Source organism: Paramormyrops kingsleyae, chromosome 21, assembly GCF_048594095.1.
Source record: "Paramormyrops kingsleyae isolate MSU_618 chromosome 21, PKINGS_0.4, whole genome shotgun sequence".
NCBI lineage: Eukaryota > Metazoa > Chordata > Actinopteri > Osteoglossiformes > Mormyridae > Paramormyrops > Paramormyrops kingsleyae.
The window spans coordinates 6,169,680-6,186,025 of record NC_132817.1 but is presented as its reverse complement, the minus strand read 5'-3'; the positions used below and the strand labels follow the sequence as shown (position 1 = coordinate 6,186,025).

The 16,346-nt window shown below is 47.5% G+C and overlaps 1 protein-coding gene across 3 annotated transcripts; it reads left to right on the top strand.

The window, feature by feature from the left end:
- Positions 1–242: 242 nt before the first annotated feature.
- LOC111847422 (SPRY domain-containing SOCS box protein 4-like) lies at positions 243–15,034 on the top strand. 3 transcript variants are annotated; one of them, XR_011984594.1, is made up of 4 exons: positions 883–1,110; positions 9,239–10,094; positions 14,082–14,260; positions 14,920–15,034. XR_011984594.1 is itself a non-coding variant. In XM_023818577.2 (3 exons), exons 2-3 carry the CDS (start codon positions 9,389–9,391, stop codon positions 14,207–14,209), a joined length of 834 nt encoding a protein of 277 aa, XP_023674345.1. In that variant the 5' UTR covers positions 243–443; positions 9,239–9,388; the 3' UTR covers positions 14,210–15,034. The 3 variants fall into 3 exon arrangements, 2 of the variants coding, with proteins under 2 accessions (XP_023674345.1, XP_023674344.1); XM_023818577.2 differs by lacking the exon at positions 883–1,110 and adding an exon at positions 243–443 and having other exon boundaries at positions 14,082–15,034; XM_023818576.2 differs by having other exon boundaries at positions 14,082–15,034.
- The last annotated feature ends 1,312 nt before the right edge of the window (positions 15,035–16,346 follow it).

Here is a 16,346-nt window from a genome sequence, read left to right as displayed (position 1 = left end):
ATTAGCATTTAGAATTTTATTCGTTATTTAGCAACACATTCTCCAATTTAAGACTGCCTTGGCAGTCACTTACTGAACAGGGATTAGTTGAAAGATTAAATAGAAACGGTACACCATTTTGCTTAACTCAGAAGACACGGACAGGGACAATCATAAGTAGTATGAACTACAGCACCCCTGCCATTTAAGGGAGACGTTTCAAAATAAAGTGACAGTATCCCGATTGAAAGACCCAACACTGGCACCCCGACCTTAACACCGTACCACCGCGGCATATGGCGGTTCAGCTCCGTGACGCAGAAGGCGAGCGTCCGGACGACGGCCGACCGCTACGGCAGGTTTGGATCAACACTAAGCATCGGCTGGGTCTCAAACCCTCCAGTAATGCTCTGAAACTTCCACAGATGATCCGTGGTAAAATTCATCGATTGGAAAAAATATATGTAAGCTATGTTTTTAAATACCATGTCCGTAGTAAAAAAAAAATGCATGCTGGTCAAAATGTCCGTCAGAATTCACCATGATGTTCACCCCTAGTTTAATAGAAAGCAATCACATCCGTTATATAAATTAGTTATTTTTGTATTGCGTTCATGTATTTCATTATATGATGTTCGTCAACGATAGTATCCAATATCCCATGTGATATCTTATCAAGTTGTCACAAAAGTATATATGGTGAATTAATAGCCTCAGTTTAATGCACTGGCAATATTGTATGGTCTCACACTGTCAGAATATTTGCACAATGTAAGATAAGAATCAGGCAAGTAAATCTCGATAATACAGAGACAGAGAACTAGACAGGCTTTAGGACGCCGCAGCACGCAGCGGCGCAGTGTCTCCCCGTGCGGTCCTCGCGCCGGCGCGGCCAATCAGCGCTCGGCGCAGGGGCACGAACGGACGGCGACGTCCTCAGTGCTACTTTAACAAAGAGCCGACGGCCGCGCGCGACTTTCGGGCCGACTCCGAACGGCCGATCTGGCACCGGACCGGGTGTGTGTGGCCGCTAGAGCGATACGGGTCAGCCGAAGCGGGGACAACGAGGCACCGCGCAGCTCTCCGCTGACCGAGTCGCTTGTTCTGTCGTTGTTAAAATCGGACATAAATGTAAGTACACATTTCTTTTGTTTTTGCTGTTTTATTTTGACTGTTGGTTCTGTGCGGTGGCCGGGCTCCTCGTCGCCTCCGGTGCCCTTACTGGAACGGGACGAAGCTGACTAACTTGCTATTCGGACGGAGAAACGGTAACTCGATCCGCAGGGTCTGGAGAAGCGACACCGAAATGTGCCGGTTTGCCTTGAGCTCCCGCGACCCATGAGTCAGGAGCTGGCCGGTAACTTTTTTGTCTTTGCGCCTTAAATGTAAAAGCGGCAGAAAAGCCTCAAACAAACAAACAATGGCAGCGCTCGGCAGGTCCGGGTCTCTGCGTTCCCAAACGCCCGAGTACCGCCGTGCTGCCCGGTGTGTTTGACAAATGAATGAAGCGCCTGGGACATTTCCCTGGAAGTTAAACGGATAACCTCGCCTTTCCCGTGTTTACTGACGCCTCAGACCAAACACGTTTGGTTACTGTTCGGTTGGAAGTTGTTTTCCTTCCCCGGAAGATCTGAACATCCCCTTCAGCACTGCTTTTGAACCGGTGAAAGAAAAATATGGCTTTGGAAGATGAATTGTTAATGAGGTGCTCTTAGTGGTGCCTGTTTGCTTTTTAAAAATTGTGTATATCAAATCAGTTAGACGTCGTTACGTCCGCTTCGTAAAAATAGCTTCTATACGCATATGAACACAGTTTGCTGTAATATAGAAATGATTCGCCCTCCAATTTCCTCCGTGGTTTTTCACAGGCTTTTGTCACCCAGGCAAAGTCAAGTTTTGCAAACCAGCTTTAGTCAAGTCTTTTAGGTCAGGGTATAGGCACAATAGCCGTTATAGCTTACTGTCACAGGGCAGTAATACCAGCAGTCGTGGAACAATTGCAACTGCTGGAGGGTTTTTTCTTCTGCTCGATTCATGCGTAGCTCCCCCACACCCCGACCCTAACCATCTGCCGTTTGACCCCCCCCCCCCGAGTATAATCCTAACTACTCAGTCCGTGTCCTGTACAGAGATCATGCTAATAAAGACCAATTCGTGTACAGCACTGGACATAATTGTCAGGTTGGGGCAGCTGTGTGTGTGCAGCAAGCATTGTGGGGGGTTGTATCTGGCAGCCGCTGCATCTCTGAACAGCCTGAGACTGGAAGCAGGTGCGAGATCTGAGTCAGGCCTGTGACTGCAGTGTGCAGAACATCGGGCTGTTGGTTTAAAAAAAAAACAAAAAAAAACCAGCCACAACTCGCATCTGTTCAGCCTGTGCTGGTAGTGAACCGTAGGAACATGTGGGCCGTCTGAGCCCCGTGGACTTCAGGACACCAGCCTGAGAAGGTGGGGGTTGAGGGAGAGTGGGTGGCAGATGTGTGAGTATGTGGCACAGGTTGGCTTTGTGTACGACTGTCTGATGCGGAATGAGCAACTATTATTTTGCCCCTTCTCCTTGGCTTTCTGTTTGGATGACTGTTGTGTTCCAGTCTCCACGTAGGCTGCCGGCTCTGACGCACGTGTGGAGAATAGGCACGTTTCCTGGTGGAAGTAAGGAGGGCAGGCAGGCATACCTTGACTTTAAAGTCTGTTGTGACTTGCCAGCATGCAGCAGAAAGTTTTCGCCAATCTTCAGATCCAGAGTCCCCTTGGTTCTGTTGTACACCGGCTGCCTGGGTTGTTGGTGTGTGTGCGGAATGTAAAATTGAGCACTTGTGAAAAATTTATATAGGCTCGCAAAGGATTGATTGTCCCTTGTTACACATTGTGGAGCACTTTAATCCACAGCTCAAAGCTTAGGTGTTCCTTTTGTTTCAAGTCAGGTCCTGGATCCTTTCCAGGAACAACTGGTACAATACAAATTTAAGGCAAGTGTATTACCAGCAGTTGCTGTTCTCAGACCAGGCATTGCCTAGTTCTGCTTTTACTGTTAAACAGGTATGGAGGACAAAGTGACATCTGGGTATTTTGCATGCCACGTAGAGTTAAACGTTTGTGCCACCACTATGAATGATAAAAACAACAAGACAAAGTCCAGTTGGTGGATAATTAATTTGCCATAGCTGGTTGTTAAATGTGCCAAAGCGCTTGTTTTGGCTGTTAACATTCCTCAGTGAGTTGCTCCGGAACCTAATTTATCGTGACGTTTTTTAAAACGGCTGGTTCTCAGATAAAATCCATAGAATTGTGTTGGATCGGTAAACTCAGTTTTATGTTTGTGACGTAACTATTAGTCATGCGTGTATAAAAAAACCTAGTCTGTTAATTAAGAACCAGTATGTGTAGGTGTGTGTGTGTAGTACCTAGGGAAGCAATATGACTATATCCTGCCGGGGAGTGTTAATGATTAGGGTTTTAATGGGTGTGAGGTTGTACATGTCTGTGCATGCTAATTCTGCATGTATACTGCTGTCGAAAGGAGTAAACTAAATGACATAAACAAGTCACAGCCTGGCCCTTTTGTGCATCTTTGTGCTGATAAGTATTTCCGTTGTGAACTGAGAGTTTGTTGTAGCATTGAATTGGGCAAGACTGTAAATGCACAAACTACCAAGGATAGCTCATTTGATTAATACGTCGTGCTCATGATGCCACTGTTGTGGGTGTGATCCCTCTATGGGCCGTGTAACTTTCCCTTTCTCTGTGGCTGGTTACCTGCGAGAGTAATTTATCTGTTGATGACAGACTATTTTCAGTGAACTCCACTTAGATGCTGTGGGGGTTGAACATAGGCAGGCTTAAGACTCCAGTAGGAATAAGGCGAGATGAGTTTGGTACTGTGTGTGGGCTTCCTGTCCCAGTATGGGTGTCAGCTTTTAGCTGAGGCGTCTCTGCTGTAAGAATTCCGGCCCACAGATGTAAAAGCGACGGTATGCTAAAAGGGCAAGATAAGCAAGCAGCGGCCAGTGATCCCGCAAAACAGCTTCCCCATTAGGAAACTGCCAGGTTTCCCATTTGCATTTAGATGATGGTGCTGGAGGGCAGCTCTAGCACCGTTGCCGCAGTGGTGTTCACTACCATTCCCGGGTTGCGATCCAGTGAGCCTGTGTGTGCTGGTGAAAATGTGATTGTGCATCTGTGGATATTTTCGTTCTTGTTAGCTGCGTTCGGATTTGTGCCCTTTTCTTACTCCGTACAAGTTTGTCTTGCTGGTTGGAAGCAGGTAATATGAAAGAGCACTGAGCTCTAGATCTCTGTCAGGTTGATTAAGAGTATATCGCTTGGGGTGGTCCTGCCCTTGGAAACAAGCCAATACACACTTTAAGTCCCTCCACTTAAAAGAAATTGCACTCCATATGGGATGTTGTTCATGTGGACAAAAAGGCCTCGACTACAGTTCTTTCTAATGATTGTATGGCCTGTCAAGGAATTGTTTTTGAGGATGGGGTTTGCAGTCAAGCTGTTCAAATGCATAGGGGATGATCTTGGCTTTGTATTAATGCCATCGGTTAGGTTCAAATACAAAGCACGTTATTTCTCTTAATCACAGTTGTGCATAAGGGTGCAAAGCATGAAGTGTGAGGAAGCTCTTTAGGTGCGTTTTCCGGCCTCCCGCGTGCTGCCGGTTGCCAGATACCCTCCCCCAGCTTTGCGGCTGGACTCTTTATTACTATTGAACTGGTTACAATGCCTTACTCCTCACGCAGTCATCTCTGTTGCCATTAGCCATGTGCACATCTCATTACTGATATGTGACTGAGTCAGCCGTGGGCATTGCTGTGGCTGGCAGGATTCCCCCGGTCCTCCATTCACACTCGAATGCAGGCAGGGATGGTTTTGGGGGAGCACCTGCTTAGGTAAAATATATCGGGCCAAGCTCAGAATGAGAATGGCATCACTCAAGGAGAAAAATCGGTGCCACTAATCTGTAGTGTTCATGAGAATGAACAGAGGCGATTGGACAGATGAGGGCAGTGTGTTTCTGAAAGATGCTTAACAAATTCACAGTTTGTCTTCATTCTTAGGATTAGTCACCATATCGGTCCGGGTTTCCCTGTTGTTAATTTGGCTGAGTTCTGTGTGCTGGTGCCGTGCTGGGCATATGCAAATGATGGTACTCCAAACTGATTTGGACAGAACAGACTCTCAAAAGGTTCCTGCTGGCTAAACAAAGAGAGTGAGAGTATGTGCGGCAAAGTTGCGGAGAGTGTAAACTGAGCCGTTACTGTGCCAACAGGATGTTCTCTCTTGGTGACGTAAGCTCTCTGTCACCTCCTGGTGGGGGTTAGGGCCCGTGGGCTTGACCAGCTGAGACTGCTTGGAAAGAAAGAAGGATAGTTTGTATTACCTATCTATTCTCTGGGATATTTTGAAACAAAATCTATAGCTAAGATCATTAAGAGAAATTATTCCCGCTTTATTAAAGGATCTCCCAGACATCCAGTGTAAAGCCCTGGGTATGTCCTCTGCTTAGTCGTCTTAGCTGTAGTTTAACTGACGTCACCAGCCTAGGTTGAAGTCCCTGTGTGCAGAATGCTTTATTGGATTTTAAGGATTAAAGAGCTGGATTCTAACTTCTCATTTCTTCTGAAGGCATATGGAAGGTGCTTTTGCCTTGTCTGACTCTTGCTGCCAGTCTCCGTTCACGTGTGTTGAAGCTGCAGCCAGATCTGAGGGTGAACAGTGTGTTTTCCAGGAAGTTGTGACCAGGTGTTGGCAGTGATTTATGCGTTTGTGAATCCTCGCCTCCTGAGTCCATCTGCGTCGCTTTCCATCCTTCCTGTTAGCCAGTCCTTCGTCTGGATGTTTAGCGCAGCCTCCTTAAGTTTCCTGCTGGGGTTTTGGAAAAGACTCCCAAGTCGTGCTTGTGATCCGGCTTGGCCTTGTGTTGTGACGGTGTCTCTGAGTGTCTTACCTGCCTGTCTCTCTCAACCTCCAACCACCGATATATGCGTAACAGATGCTTGTCAGGCACCATAGCTTCAACTGTGTCCTTTCCTAATAACTTAGTTATACTTTCATCTGATTTTTAAATAGATGTGAACTAAGATTTGGCATCAATGAGTGCCTGAATACACCCTTGGCTACGATTGGCTGTTAATAGTAGGCTGCAGTTGTATAGCTGCATAATTTGCAAATGAATAAAACTGAGTAGAAATATATTTTTGTCTGAATTATGCCAGATATGATGCTTGCCAGGATATGATGCTTGTCATGTAGGTTTGGCTATGAAAGCCTCAGCCAAGTTTTATGAATCCCGTTTTTATGGTCCTCCATGGTGCACAGCAATTAGCCAGGTTGCATATGTAAGGGGTGGGGCCCACTGGCAGAAGATGACCTGCATTCGTTCGCCGCTCTGTTTATGGCGGTACTCTCTCCTAATGGCAGTTCTGTAGGAAAACAAAAGCTGCGTGCAATTGACTTCTTCCCCTAGGCATGAATCTTGTACATATAACACTACTTTGATCTAAAAATCACGCTGCAGAGAACCGTAAAGGATCAGATGAAAGTTCTGCAAAGCAAACAAAAGTACTGTTTAATCATTCAGTTTCAGACGGCACAACATCTGCGGGGAATTACTTGTGGCAAGCAAAACTGCTTTGTCTGATAGTCAGTGGTAAAATTATTCTGATTTAAATATCAAATATTTGGTGTTTAACTTGCGGGTCTTGGTCTTATGGAAGCAGAGATTGACAAGACCTTAAGTTTGCGTAAAATGCTGCGAATATTTGATGTGCTGATGCAGATCTTGTGGTTTTCCCGTTTTTCTTTGTTTACTGAAGTAGTGTATCAGTTCTGCGAGTTCAGCCTCATCCCTCTCAAAGCGATGCTGCACCAATGCATTGTCATTGTATTTTTGGAACCCACCGGTGATATTTAATACACCACAATTTCCGAGTAACGTGCCGGCCGCTGGTCATGAATGAAGCGGAGCAGCTGGTAGGTGCTGTCATCTCTCCACTGAGTCCTGGAGAGCATTGTGTCTGCCCGGGTCAGCTCTCCCGGGGCCCATACCTCCAGCTGGCCTGCCCTCTCCCCTGAAAGGCGTTCAGTGTCGTGGTGGCCCTTTGTCTCAACCGCAGACAACAAATGGATTAGAAGAGCTTCTTGAAATGTAGGAAACTGGGTGAGGGGGCAGGCAGTAATGTCAGCCCGTGATTAACTTGGTTCTCTGGCTTTGCTGATGACTCTAGGGTGGCTGCAGAATTTTATATTGTGGGGGGGGGGGGGGTGCATTTGTATTCAGATTCACTTCCTTCTGAGCCAGCTGGGGGGCTTCTAGGCACATGGAACTGGGAGGAGGCCCTGAGGCTGGCCTGGGACTTGTTTGGAGCACCTGGGAACCCCCTGGAGGATCTAGTGAAGAAAGGCTAGGGTGGGCTGGGTTGGACTACTCTGCTTGTTGCCTGGGTGACCATCAGTAGGCCAAGTGGGGTAGAGATGGATGGATGTAATAGCAGCTCCTCAATCAAGAGCAGCTGTTTTCAACCTCACTCTCCCTGCTTAACCCCCTCATGACCATTTCCTGTCTTCACCCTTTGTGTCAGAGGGATTGACTTTCTGCACTTTGGCCTCAGTTTCACCTCCCCCCTCTATGTGCTGGAGATCTCGGCCCACATCGGCTCCTCTGACTAACGGCTCTCTGCCTACTGCAGCAAGCTGTCATCTCCCCCATGACTGGGTATTTCTCTGGATTAACACCGATGCTCTCTAATGAGAAGAGCACCAAAACACTGCATGAAATGTCAGCTTTTGTTTGGCAAAATTTAAGCTTTTATAAAACATGAAGGGTAAAAACGTTGTGCAGTTGGTTCCTTCCCGTTGCTGTGGATACCTGCTTTTGTCTCTATGGGGGTGGTTCAGGGCCCTGGGGGGTGGTTGTGTGGTCGTGGGTCTCCACCCCTCATTCAGATTGTTTCTTTTGTCTGTCGTCTGTTTATGGTTCCCTTTCTTGGGCCTGAGGAGGCCCTGATGTGCACTTGTGGCATCTTAGTGTTTTTCAGCATTCAGGGAAGAGCATGTGCTGATGTCAGGCAGTCGCTTATGCTGCGTGTCTTGCTTCTCAGAAATGTTTGGATTCTCTAAGAGCCTAGAATCTTCCTCTCATTGACACAATAGTTTGGATTTGTCACATGATCAGGTGCCTGTATGTTTTTCATGTCTCCTTTTGTGTAAATGTGGTGGGAGGGCAGGGGACATTGTTTTGAGGGGAGGAGAAAGGTGAGTAGAAAGGAACAAAATGGCGAGGACAAGTGATCTGGATGGAGAAGACTGCCACTTGTATGATCACAAAGCATGTTTAGATAATGAGTTTAACATTTAACTAATTTCTTAAAATAAGGCGCATCCACTCCTCGTTTCCTGAATCCAGGCACCCGAAGGTGAAAACTTGCTTTGGTTTACTGTCGTCTTAATGGACTCGCTCAGTCTCACGGTATAGTTGGAAATGAGGAATGTGGTGTCGGATGGATGATGGTGACATTAGCCTTGGGTGGCGATCCTTTTTTGGCAATGGCTTGTAATCCTGGATGTTACACTGCAGATTGGATGTCTTCTAGCCCTACTTTTCCCTTTAGCGGTAGCTGTCAGGATTCCCCCCCCCCCCTTTCTGCAGTATATAGACAGGACAAAAGAGCTCCAAAATCCTACTCTGACCTGACACAGAGCGTAGTCGTCACGTTGGGAGCGAGATGTCGACTGTTTGTTACTTGTGTGGTTGAGGGGAGAGGAGACCGAGAAGAGAGTCTGCACCGATCAGGTCGGTGTTGGGTAGTTCAGTTGTCTGGTTAATTGTACCTGCTGAGAACAGAAGGGCTGATTTTAGTAACCTAACCTTGAACTGATGGTTGTCTACACGGTTTTCCTTCCTGTGGTCGCTCCAAGAACAGGACAGTGCCGCCCGATCAGGAACCGCCAGCCAACCTTTCAGAATGGTATTTTTAGCCATTATCTGATCAGCTGCAGTCGTCCGTTTTCTTACCGTAATAGCGGGTCTCTATGCATAGGAGCACTTTATTGATGTCCTGGAAAAGCAAGCTGGATCTTTTGGAAAGGGACATCACTCAAGGGGATTAATGTTTCCCGGCATTCGTGACTGATTTTGTGTGGGTCCTTAGTAGCCTTTCCATAAAAAGTACATGAAGTGTTTCAAAGTTTAGGGGTGGAATGTGTAACTGTCGTATTGCTTTTGTTTTTTACACCTCTGTTCTGTCTTCAGCTCCTTGGGCCTGTTCTTTTCTGAGGACGACACAGCAGTGGCTGCAGTCGATCTGCAGCCAGGACGGTCTGGACACCAAAAAATCCGCTTTGATGAGGTAGCAGCAGGTTCTGGAGACGGATCCCACTACCCTCCCCCGGCCACTCTGAAATGGGCCAGAAGATCTCAGGGAGCCTCAAGGCCGTGGATGGACGCAGCGAGCCATCCTACAGGCCCACTCGACAGGACCTGAGGGGTCCAGATCTCTGTCGGCCGGCCCGTTTGGACCTGCTGCTGGACCTGCCCCCGGCGCCGCCTGCTGTACAGCTGCAGCACTCTTGGAACGGCAACGACCGCTCGCTCAACATCTTCGTTAAGGAGGAGGATGGGCTGACACTACACCGCCACCCAGTGGCTCAAAGCACAGACTGCATCCGTGGCCGCGTGGGCCACACTCGAGGCCTTCACGCCTGGCGCATCCATTGGCCCACGCGGCAGCGCGGAACACACGCTGTGGTGGGCGTGGCCACTGCCCAGGCACCACTTCACTCCGTTGGCTACATGGCCCTGGTGGGCAGTGACTCCGAATCCTGGGGCTGGGACCTGGGCCGTAACAAGCTCTACCACAACAGCAAGAACCAGCCTGCACAGGCCACCCCCACCTACCCCGCCTTCCTGGGGGCCGACGAGTCTTTTGTGCCGCCAGACTCACTGGTGGTGGTGCTGGACATGGACGAGGGCACGCTCAGCTTCGTGGTGGACGGCCAGTACTTGGGCATTGCCTTCCGAGGGCTCAAAGGCAAAAAGCTGTACCCCATTGTCAGTGCGGTGTGGGGCCACTGTGAGATCACCATGTGCTACATCAACGGCCTTGACCGTAAGTCGTCCCTTTTACAGCATTCATCTGCATCTAAAGCATATGTGTGCCCTTCATCTGGTTAGTGAACCATGATTGTGAGACTCCGGTCGTGGTCCAGACCTCACGTTCGACCACTTGTATATATACGTCCACTGGATCTGCTATTTCCCCCATCAGCAAAGTCTACTGATGGTAAACCCCCTTCAGACTTTGGCTTTGTGTGGCTGATGAAATTTGGACCTTGTGGACAAATGTAGTACCCCTGTTGTATAGGAATTGACATAGTACATAATTAAGGAGAATGGGAAATGGACCAATGGTTTGTGTTTCTGGTTTGCTGTGTACAGTGGGATAATTTTCCCCTCCTGAGCACGTAAAGGAGATCATGTCTGGAATCTGGGGGCTGGAGCCTAACGGGGATTAAAGCCAACCAGTGTTGTCACTGGGCTTTGGGATCTGGCCCTGCGTGTCGTCACATGGCTGGCCAGCTACCCTGTTCTGCACATACACCAGAAGTATGGCAGATTAAGGTCCACAGTTGACGTCTGGAGGCGCCATGCAGACACTCAGGCTGACGTCAATGCCGTTCGACCATGGTTGTGTTGCATGCCTGCTGGGGCACTTGAACCTTGTCTGGCAGGAGGTGGGTGATTGAGTTGGTGGTGTGCCTTGTTATTGTGGGTCTTGTACAGGCTTGTTTTCCTTTTGTTTAGGCTCTGAGTAGGAAGCATGTTAGACCTGTAGAACCTCGTTTGTTGGGTCTCGTGACTTGCCAGCTCTCAGCGCAGTGGATATGTTTTTCTTGCATAGGTTTTTCTGTGTTCTGGAAAGGTGTGTTTACAATGAGCGTCACTGCATTAAATCTGGTACTCAGTATAAGATATTTCTATAACTGCTACTTCTAGCGGTCGGCTGTAAATAGTAGAATTTTAGTCTTGTCTGCTTTAAGGCACTCTGGGGGTGGGGGGGTGTTGTACAGCAGTATTGCATTTATTATTTATTCCCTCACAGTAGCCCCCGAACAAAAGTGTATAGTGCAGGTGATGCATTGTGTGTGATTCAGTGGGCTAATCCTGTGTACCTGTGATCAGACTTTCTCTGGTTCGTGCCCAGCCTCAGCAAAATAGTCACATGCCTGTGGGCCCCAGCCAGCTCCCTGCGTGCTGCAAGGTGGCTGCCCCTTCGGTTTGGCCTCCCACCCCCCCCCCCCCCCGATTTGCTCTCATCTGTATGGAGCACATGATGGGGCAAAGTGAAAAGGGAACAAACTTGTACAGTGTTAGGGGATGAAAGATGCAATTTCTGCACATGATGCAGCTTGGTAGAGCCACGGTGACAAACCACTGGGCTTGTTTTGGGTCTGGCCTGACCCAGGGATCTTTAATCACCAGCCCGCACAGCCTGATATGACTCTTCCTCTGCAGAGCCTTAGACTTCAATGCAAAAGAACATGCCATCCCTACGTCAGGGGGTGGTTTGGCCTGTCAGTGTCTGTACAAATGTTACCCAAGTCTGCATAAATGGTTATGTAAAAATGGTTTCCTGTGTTGGCAAAGTAAACCCAGAAAAGTCAGAAAGGGTTTAAGGTAAGGTACATACTCCATGATGCTTGGCTGTCTCTGCGTTTACACGTGCATTTGCCCATATGTACCTTGTTTAGAGACTAGGGACCTCAAGTCTGTCAATCAAGATTTTTACTGTTTATGGGCTTTGCAATGTACTGACATGAGGAGTATCCAAGGTGGAAAAATGATCAGGGCCCTCTCTAATATTTACGGCCCCCACCCTTACACTGCCCTGGTGCCGACTGCTAGTACTCTCTGATCATGTATCGCCTTTTGACTTTTGCTGCCATCATTAGGGAACATGCAAGTTGAGTTGTGACCCATCTGTGCATCGACTTCTTGACGCTCGTCCCCCTCTGTGGTCGTGATTCCCAGAATGCCAGGCAGAGGCTCAAAGCTCTGCAACTTTTCACCAGCCACAGAACAATCATTAATTTCCAGATGCAATTAAGTAATTTCCGTGCTGTTATTAAAGCCTCATCAAAATGTGGTGATGCATTTCTGATTAAGCCACTGTGTTATGTCCTCTTAGCAAATATTGACAACTTGTGCATGACGTCAGGTCACTCGGGTGGCAGAGAGAATTTCCGTGCTTCAGCAGACCAAGACGAATGAGCAGAATGGATCAAACCATCATCTGGTGTCTCTTAACCACAGGGGGGTTTGATTGTTTGGGTGGTTGTGGGTAGTTATGGGTAAATATTTATGCACTGTGAGGCACAAGTTCCCTTGATATCAGTCCTGTTGAGGGATATATCACTTTCTCCTGATACCCGATCCAAAATCAATGGCACACAGTGGGTTGGGCTTCACTGCACTAAAGGGGAGGAGTGTCCTGATTTCCCCCACTGTTCAAGTGCACATTTCAGGCCCCCGAATGCTCCCTGTGCCATATACAGCTCATCGTCATGCCATTAAATATTCTTTGCTGGCTTGCTGTCTGTGTTGATACAGTTCTGCTGTCAGCTTCGTGTGGGAGCCCACATGCTCATTCCTCGCACACACGGACACACGCAGGCCCTCCCTCTATTCCAGTGCCATGGGCTCGGTTTCGCTGTGCTCTGTCAGTAGTGTCAGGGGAAGGGAAAGGACTTTACTCTTGGCGCTTTCTGTCATCGCAGCCCTTGGCTGTTGTGACGCCGTGCCGGCTTTGTCATTTTATGTCGTTACTCGGCGTGTGTGTGTCAGGCCTGAATTTGACTGCAGTCTGGGGTGTCCACCTCCATTTCTCAAACTATGCTTGGAGAGGACTGTAGACAGAATGCATTATGATGGATCTTTGGTTAAGTTCGATCTGCCTTCTGGAACATTGCTACAAAAACTTTTCCTTTGGGGAAAAAGGAACTACAAGCAGCATTGTCTGATGAATTGATTTGTGTGTTTCTCCAGGATGTAAACAGATCAAAGTCTCATTCATATCAGGTCAGTGTGACATTAGGAACAGTGAAACTTCTTGGCCATACGATGAATTTTTCAGTCCTCTCAAATTTTTGATCTCGCAGTAGGTCACCCCTGGAGAATTAGGTACAAATGTTTGACAGGGAGTGCTAAATATTAGGAAAGCAGAAGGTTCTACTGATGACCACTCTGCATGCAGAATGAGGAGGTGCCTGTTTTCCAGGCTGGTCAGCATTTAATGCTGCTACATATTAATGGAGATGTCTGCTGCAGCCTCTCTCTGGGGGGAGGTGACCTGCTGGCAGTTTTCAGCCCTAGATGTGCTTTAAACGATTAGGGATCATTATCGGCGAATGGCAGCGAGGAGGCTTCTTTGTGCTTCTCCTGGGAGGGAATCGGGAAACCGGATGGCTAGAGGAAGCTTTTCCAGTTGTACTAGGGTACATTTGCAATCAAATACCATAAAATGTGGGGTGGGGGGGGGGGGTGTGCCAGTAGCTTGTGTGTGCTTGAGATTAAACTGCTGGCAGGGATAGAGTTGAATCTCAGGACAATGACTCCAGATTACCATTTGAGGATTTGTCCTGATGAGTCTATGTTTAGCTAAAGCAAGGGTGAGATCTGTGTTATTGGACCACTGTAGCTAAGCTGCATCAGCTGGTCGTAATCCTCCCCCTCCCCCATCCCGGCTCAAGAGTGTCTGGCTCTGATAGGAAGCTCCCAGCAGGGCCGGCAGACCGGACAAGCACCATGCGTGAACATCCAGAGCGGTGTGACTGCCTGCTGGCCGTGATGTCCTGGAGCCCGTTTGAGTGCAGCCTGCTGCCACTCCCAGCTTCACCTCTTAAAAATATGTATCCAGTACTGCTTACATAGTATATAGTGTTTACTCTGTCTGTTTACCCATTTGCTAGTTTTCCCAAACATTAACCGTGACTGACACACTGCAGGAAAGTGTTATTCATGGCTGCAAAGGATATTTGCTTATCCTTACTTATTTCTTTTCTCCCCTCCCCCTCCCCTCCACATATGTCACTGACAGCGGAGCCCCTCCCCCTCATGGACCTGTGTCGCCGGGCGGCCCGGTTGGCCCTGGGCCGGGAGCGGCTGCAGGAGATCGAAACGTTGCCTCTGCCTCAGTCTCTGAAGAATTACCTGCAGTACCAGTGAGGTGACGGGCCCCGAGGAGGATTCACAGTCCCGTCTGATTGGCCGGGCCGGGTGAGAGGCGGATCCCTAAGGAATGTCAAAGCACTAATGGGGTCAGCCCCCAGGAGCCACTGTTTACAGGCAGAGACACACAGTTTTATCAGTTTTTCAGCTGACAAGGGCAGTCAAGGATTTAGACATGGGCTTGGTGCTTTCGTGTGAGTGAAGTAGCTGAATTTGCATGAATGATAGCAGGATTGTCTGCCTGATGTATTAGGTTGCAATAGGACTTTTTTTTCTTTTGAGGTCCAAAGGCACCTTGTGCTGACCTGATCTTTGAGAGAAAAGCCTGCTGCAAATTGTAATGCAAATTATGATGGATCCAGCGGCCCCCGCACACTGACCAAGTCCCGCCTGAAGCTTTGTCCCGTGTGGACCCCCCCCCCCCAATCACCTTATACTTTAATGCTTGAGTCACTTTGTTTTATATTTTGAATGCCTTTTTTTTTCTAAGTGTGAATTTATTATTATTGTTATTATGATGATGATGATGATTCTTCCTAATTGTTACTGTGTTTATTTATCTGTTCGAAGATGTTTCTTTTAATGTGATATTCAAAGTCAATGAATGACCATGGAGTCATGCCCTTGGGCTGGATTTTTTTCCCCTTTTTAAACCAAATGCTGCTCTCGATGAAGATGACAATGAATTTTATTTTCTTTTACTATAGATCTTTGACCGGGTTGTGACGTGTTACTGGATATGATTCACTGGGGATCAGTAGAATGTATGAACATCGCTGCCCTCAGCATGTTTTAAATATGAATAAAAGGCAAGTGAATGAAGTCCCTCTTTGACTCGTGCTTCTCTGCGCCTTTGTGTGTGTCCCCGTGCAGCCATCTCGAGCTGTGACTAATAAGCACTAAAGCGCCGCCCTTTGCCGTCCACGCACCAGCTGAGGCACCGGCACGCTGACTGACGGAGTCTCGCGCAACTCGTATGCTTGCAGAGCCGCGTATATCGCACGTTTCGCATACCTGCAGCAATGTTTATTTTGTTTAACAAATTCCATGTCATAACAGGTTATACTGCTTAAATAGTAGCGTACTATAATTAAAATGTATACGGAAACCTTAGGATAAAATGCAGTAGTATTTTCCTTGTGCCTTTTGTAAAGTTTGTTGGATGTGTTCCTGTAATAACGGATCAGTGTTGCCGTGTAAAACCTAACCTGAACACGCGCTGGTTCCGTGTTTTTTCTATTTTTTTTTCCTTGAAGCGGTATTAATGTTTTTACATTACCTAAAATATCACGTAGGCCTAAATGTGTATTTGCATTCTCAATTATGCCCATCTATATCCTGAACTCCGCAAATGCATTGAGTGGGCATTGCACGTGGACTCTTGCCGCTGTCTTCCTTTAACACAACTGCTCATTACGGTTTGTATTTCTAACTGCTTATAAGCAAATATCGGCGTGTTTTCTGTCAATGAAAGACATCCGAGCACGAAGCACACTGCCTTTAACGCGGATCTTGTCAGCCTTTTGGCATTAAGACACGCTGGAGTGGGGATCCCCGCCAACTGTGGGTGAGTGACGCGCTGTCAGTCCATGCCGGCTCGGATATCGAATACCCAGACCGAATCCAACTAAAGGACATGCAGGCTTTCACTGTGAAGCAGTATCTAACATGAATAAAAGAAACATCAAGCGTTTACCTTCCAATATCAGCGCGGACTGGTGTCCGCATGCAGAGGCATTGAAATGATTTGAAATTGTAATGGGTATGTACTATGAGATCTTTTAAAATGACTTACTGTACTCTAAGCTCTTATTTTAACTTGTTAAACATAATGCTTAATAAGAACGGTAATATTAACCTCATCTTATGGGTTGAATGTATAGGCTATTCAAACCCATCTTTGCCGACGAAGCATTTTTTCATTTGAATGTTTGTTACAGTTGTCTTCGCGCATTTATTTTCTAGCCAGTCCTGTCTCCTGAGCCGCCGGTTCCCACCGACAGCTACCGCACCATCGTGCCAGGTAACGAGGACAAAAATTGTCCGTTACTTAATTGTTCCCTGAAAGGAAATGAAAATACCTGATCAATCCTATGAGAGTTCCGTTCTGGAACCTTTTAAGTCCTGTGTACAT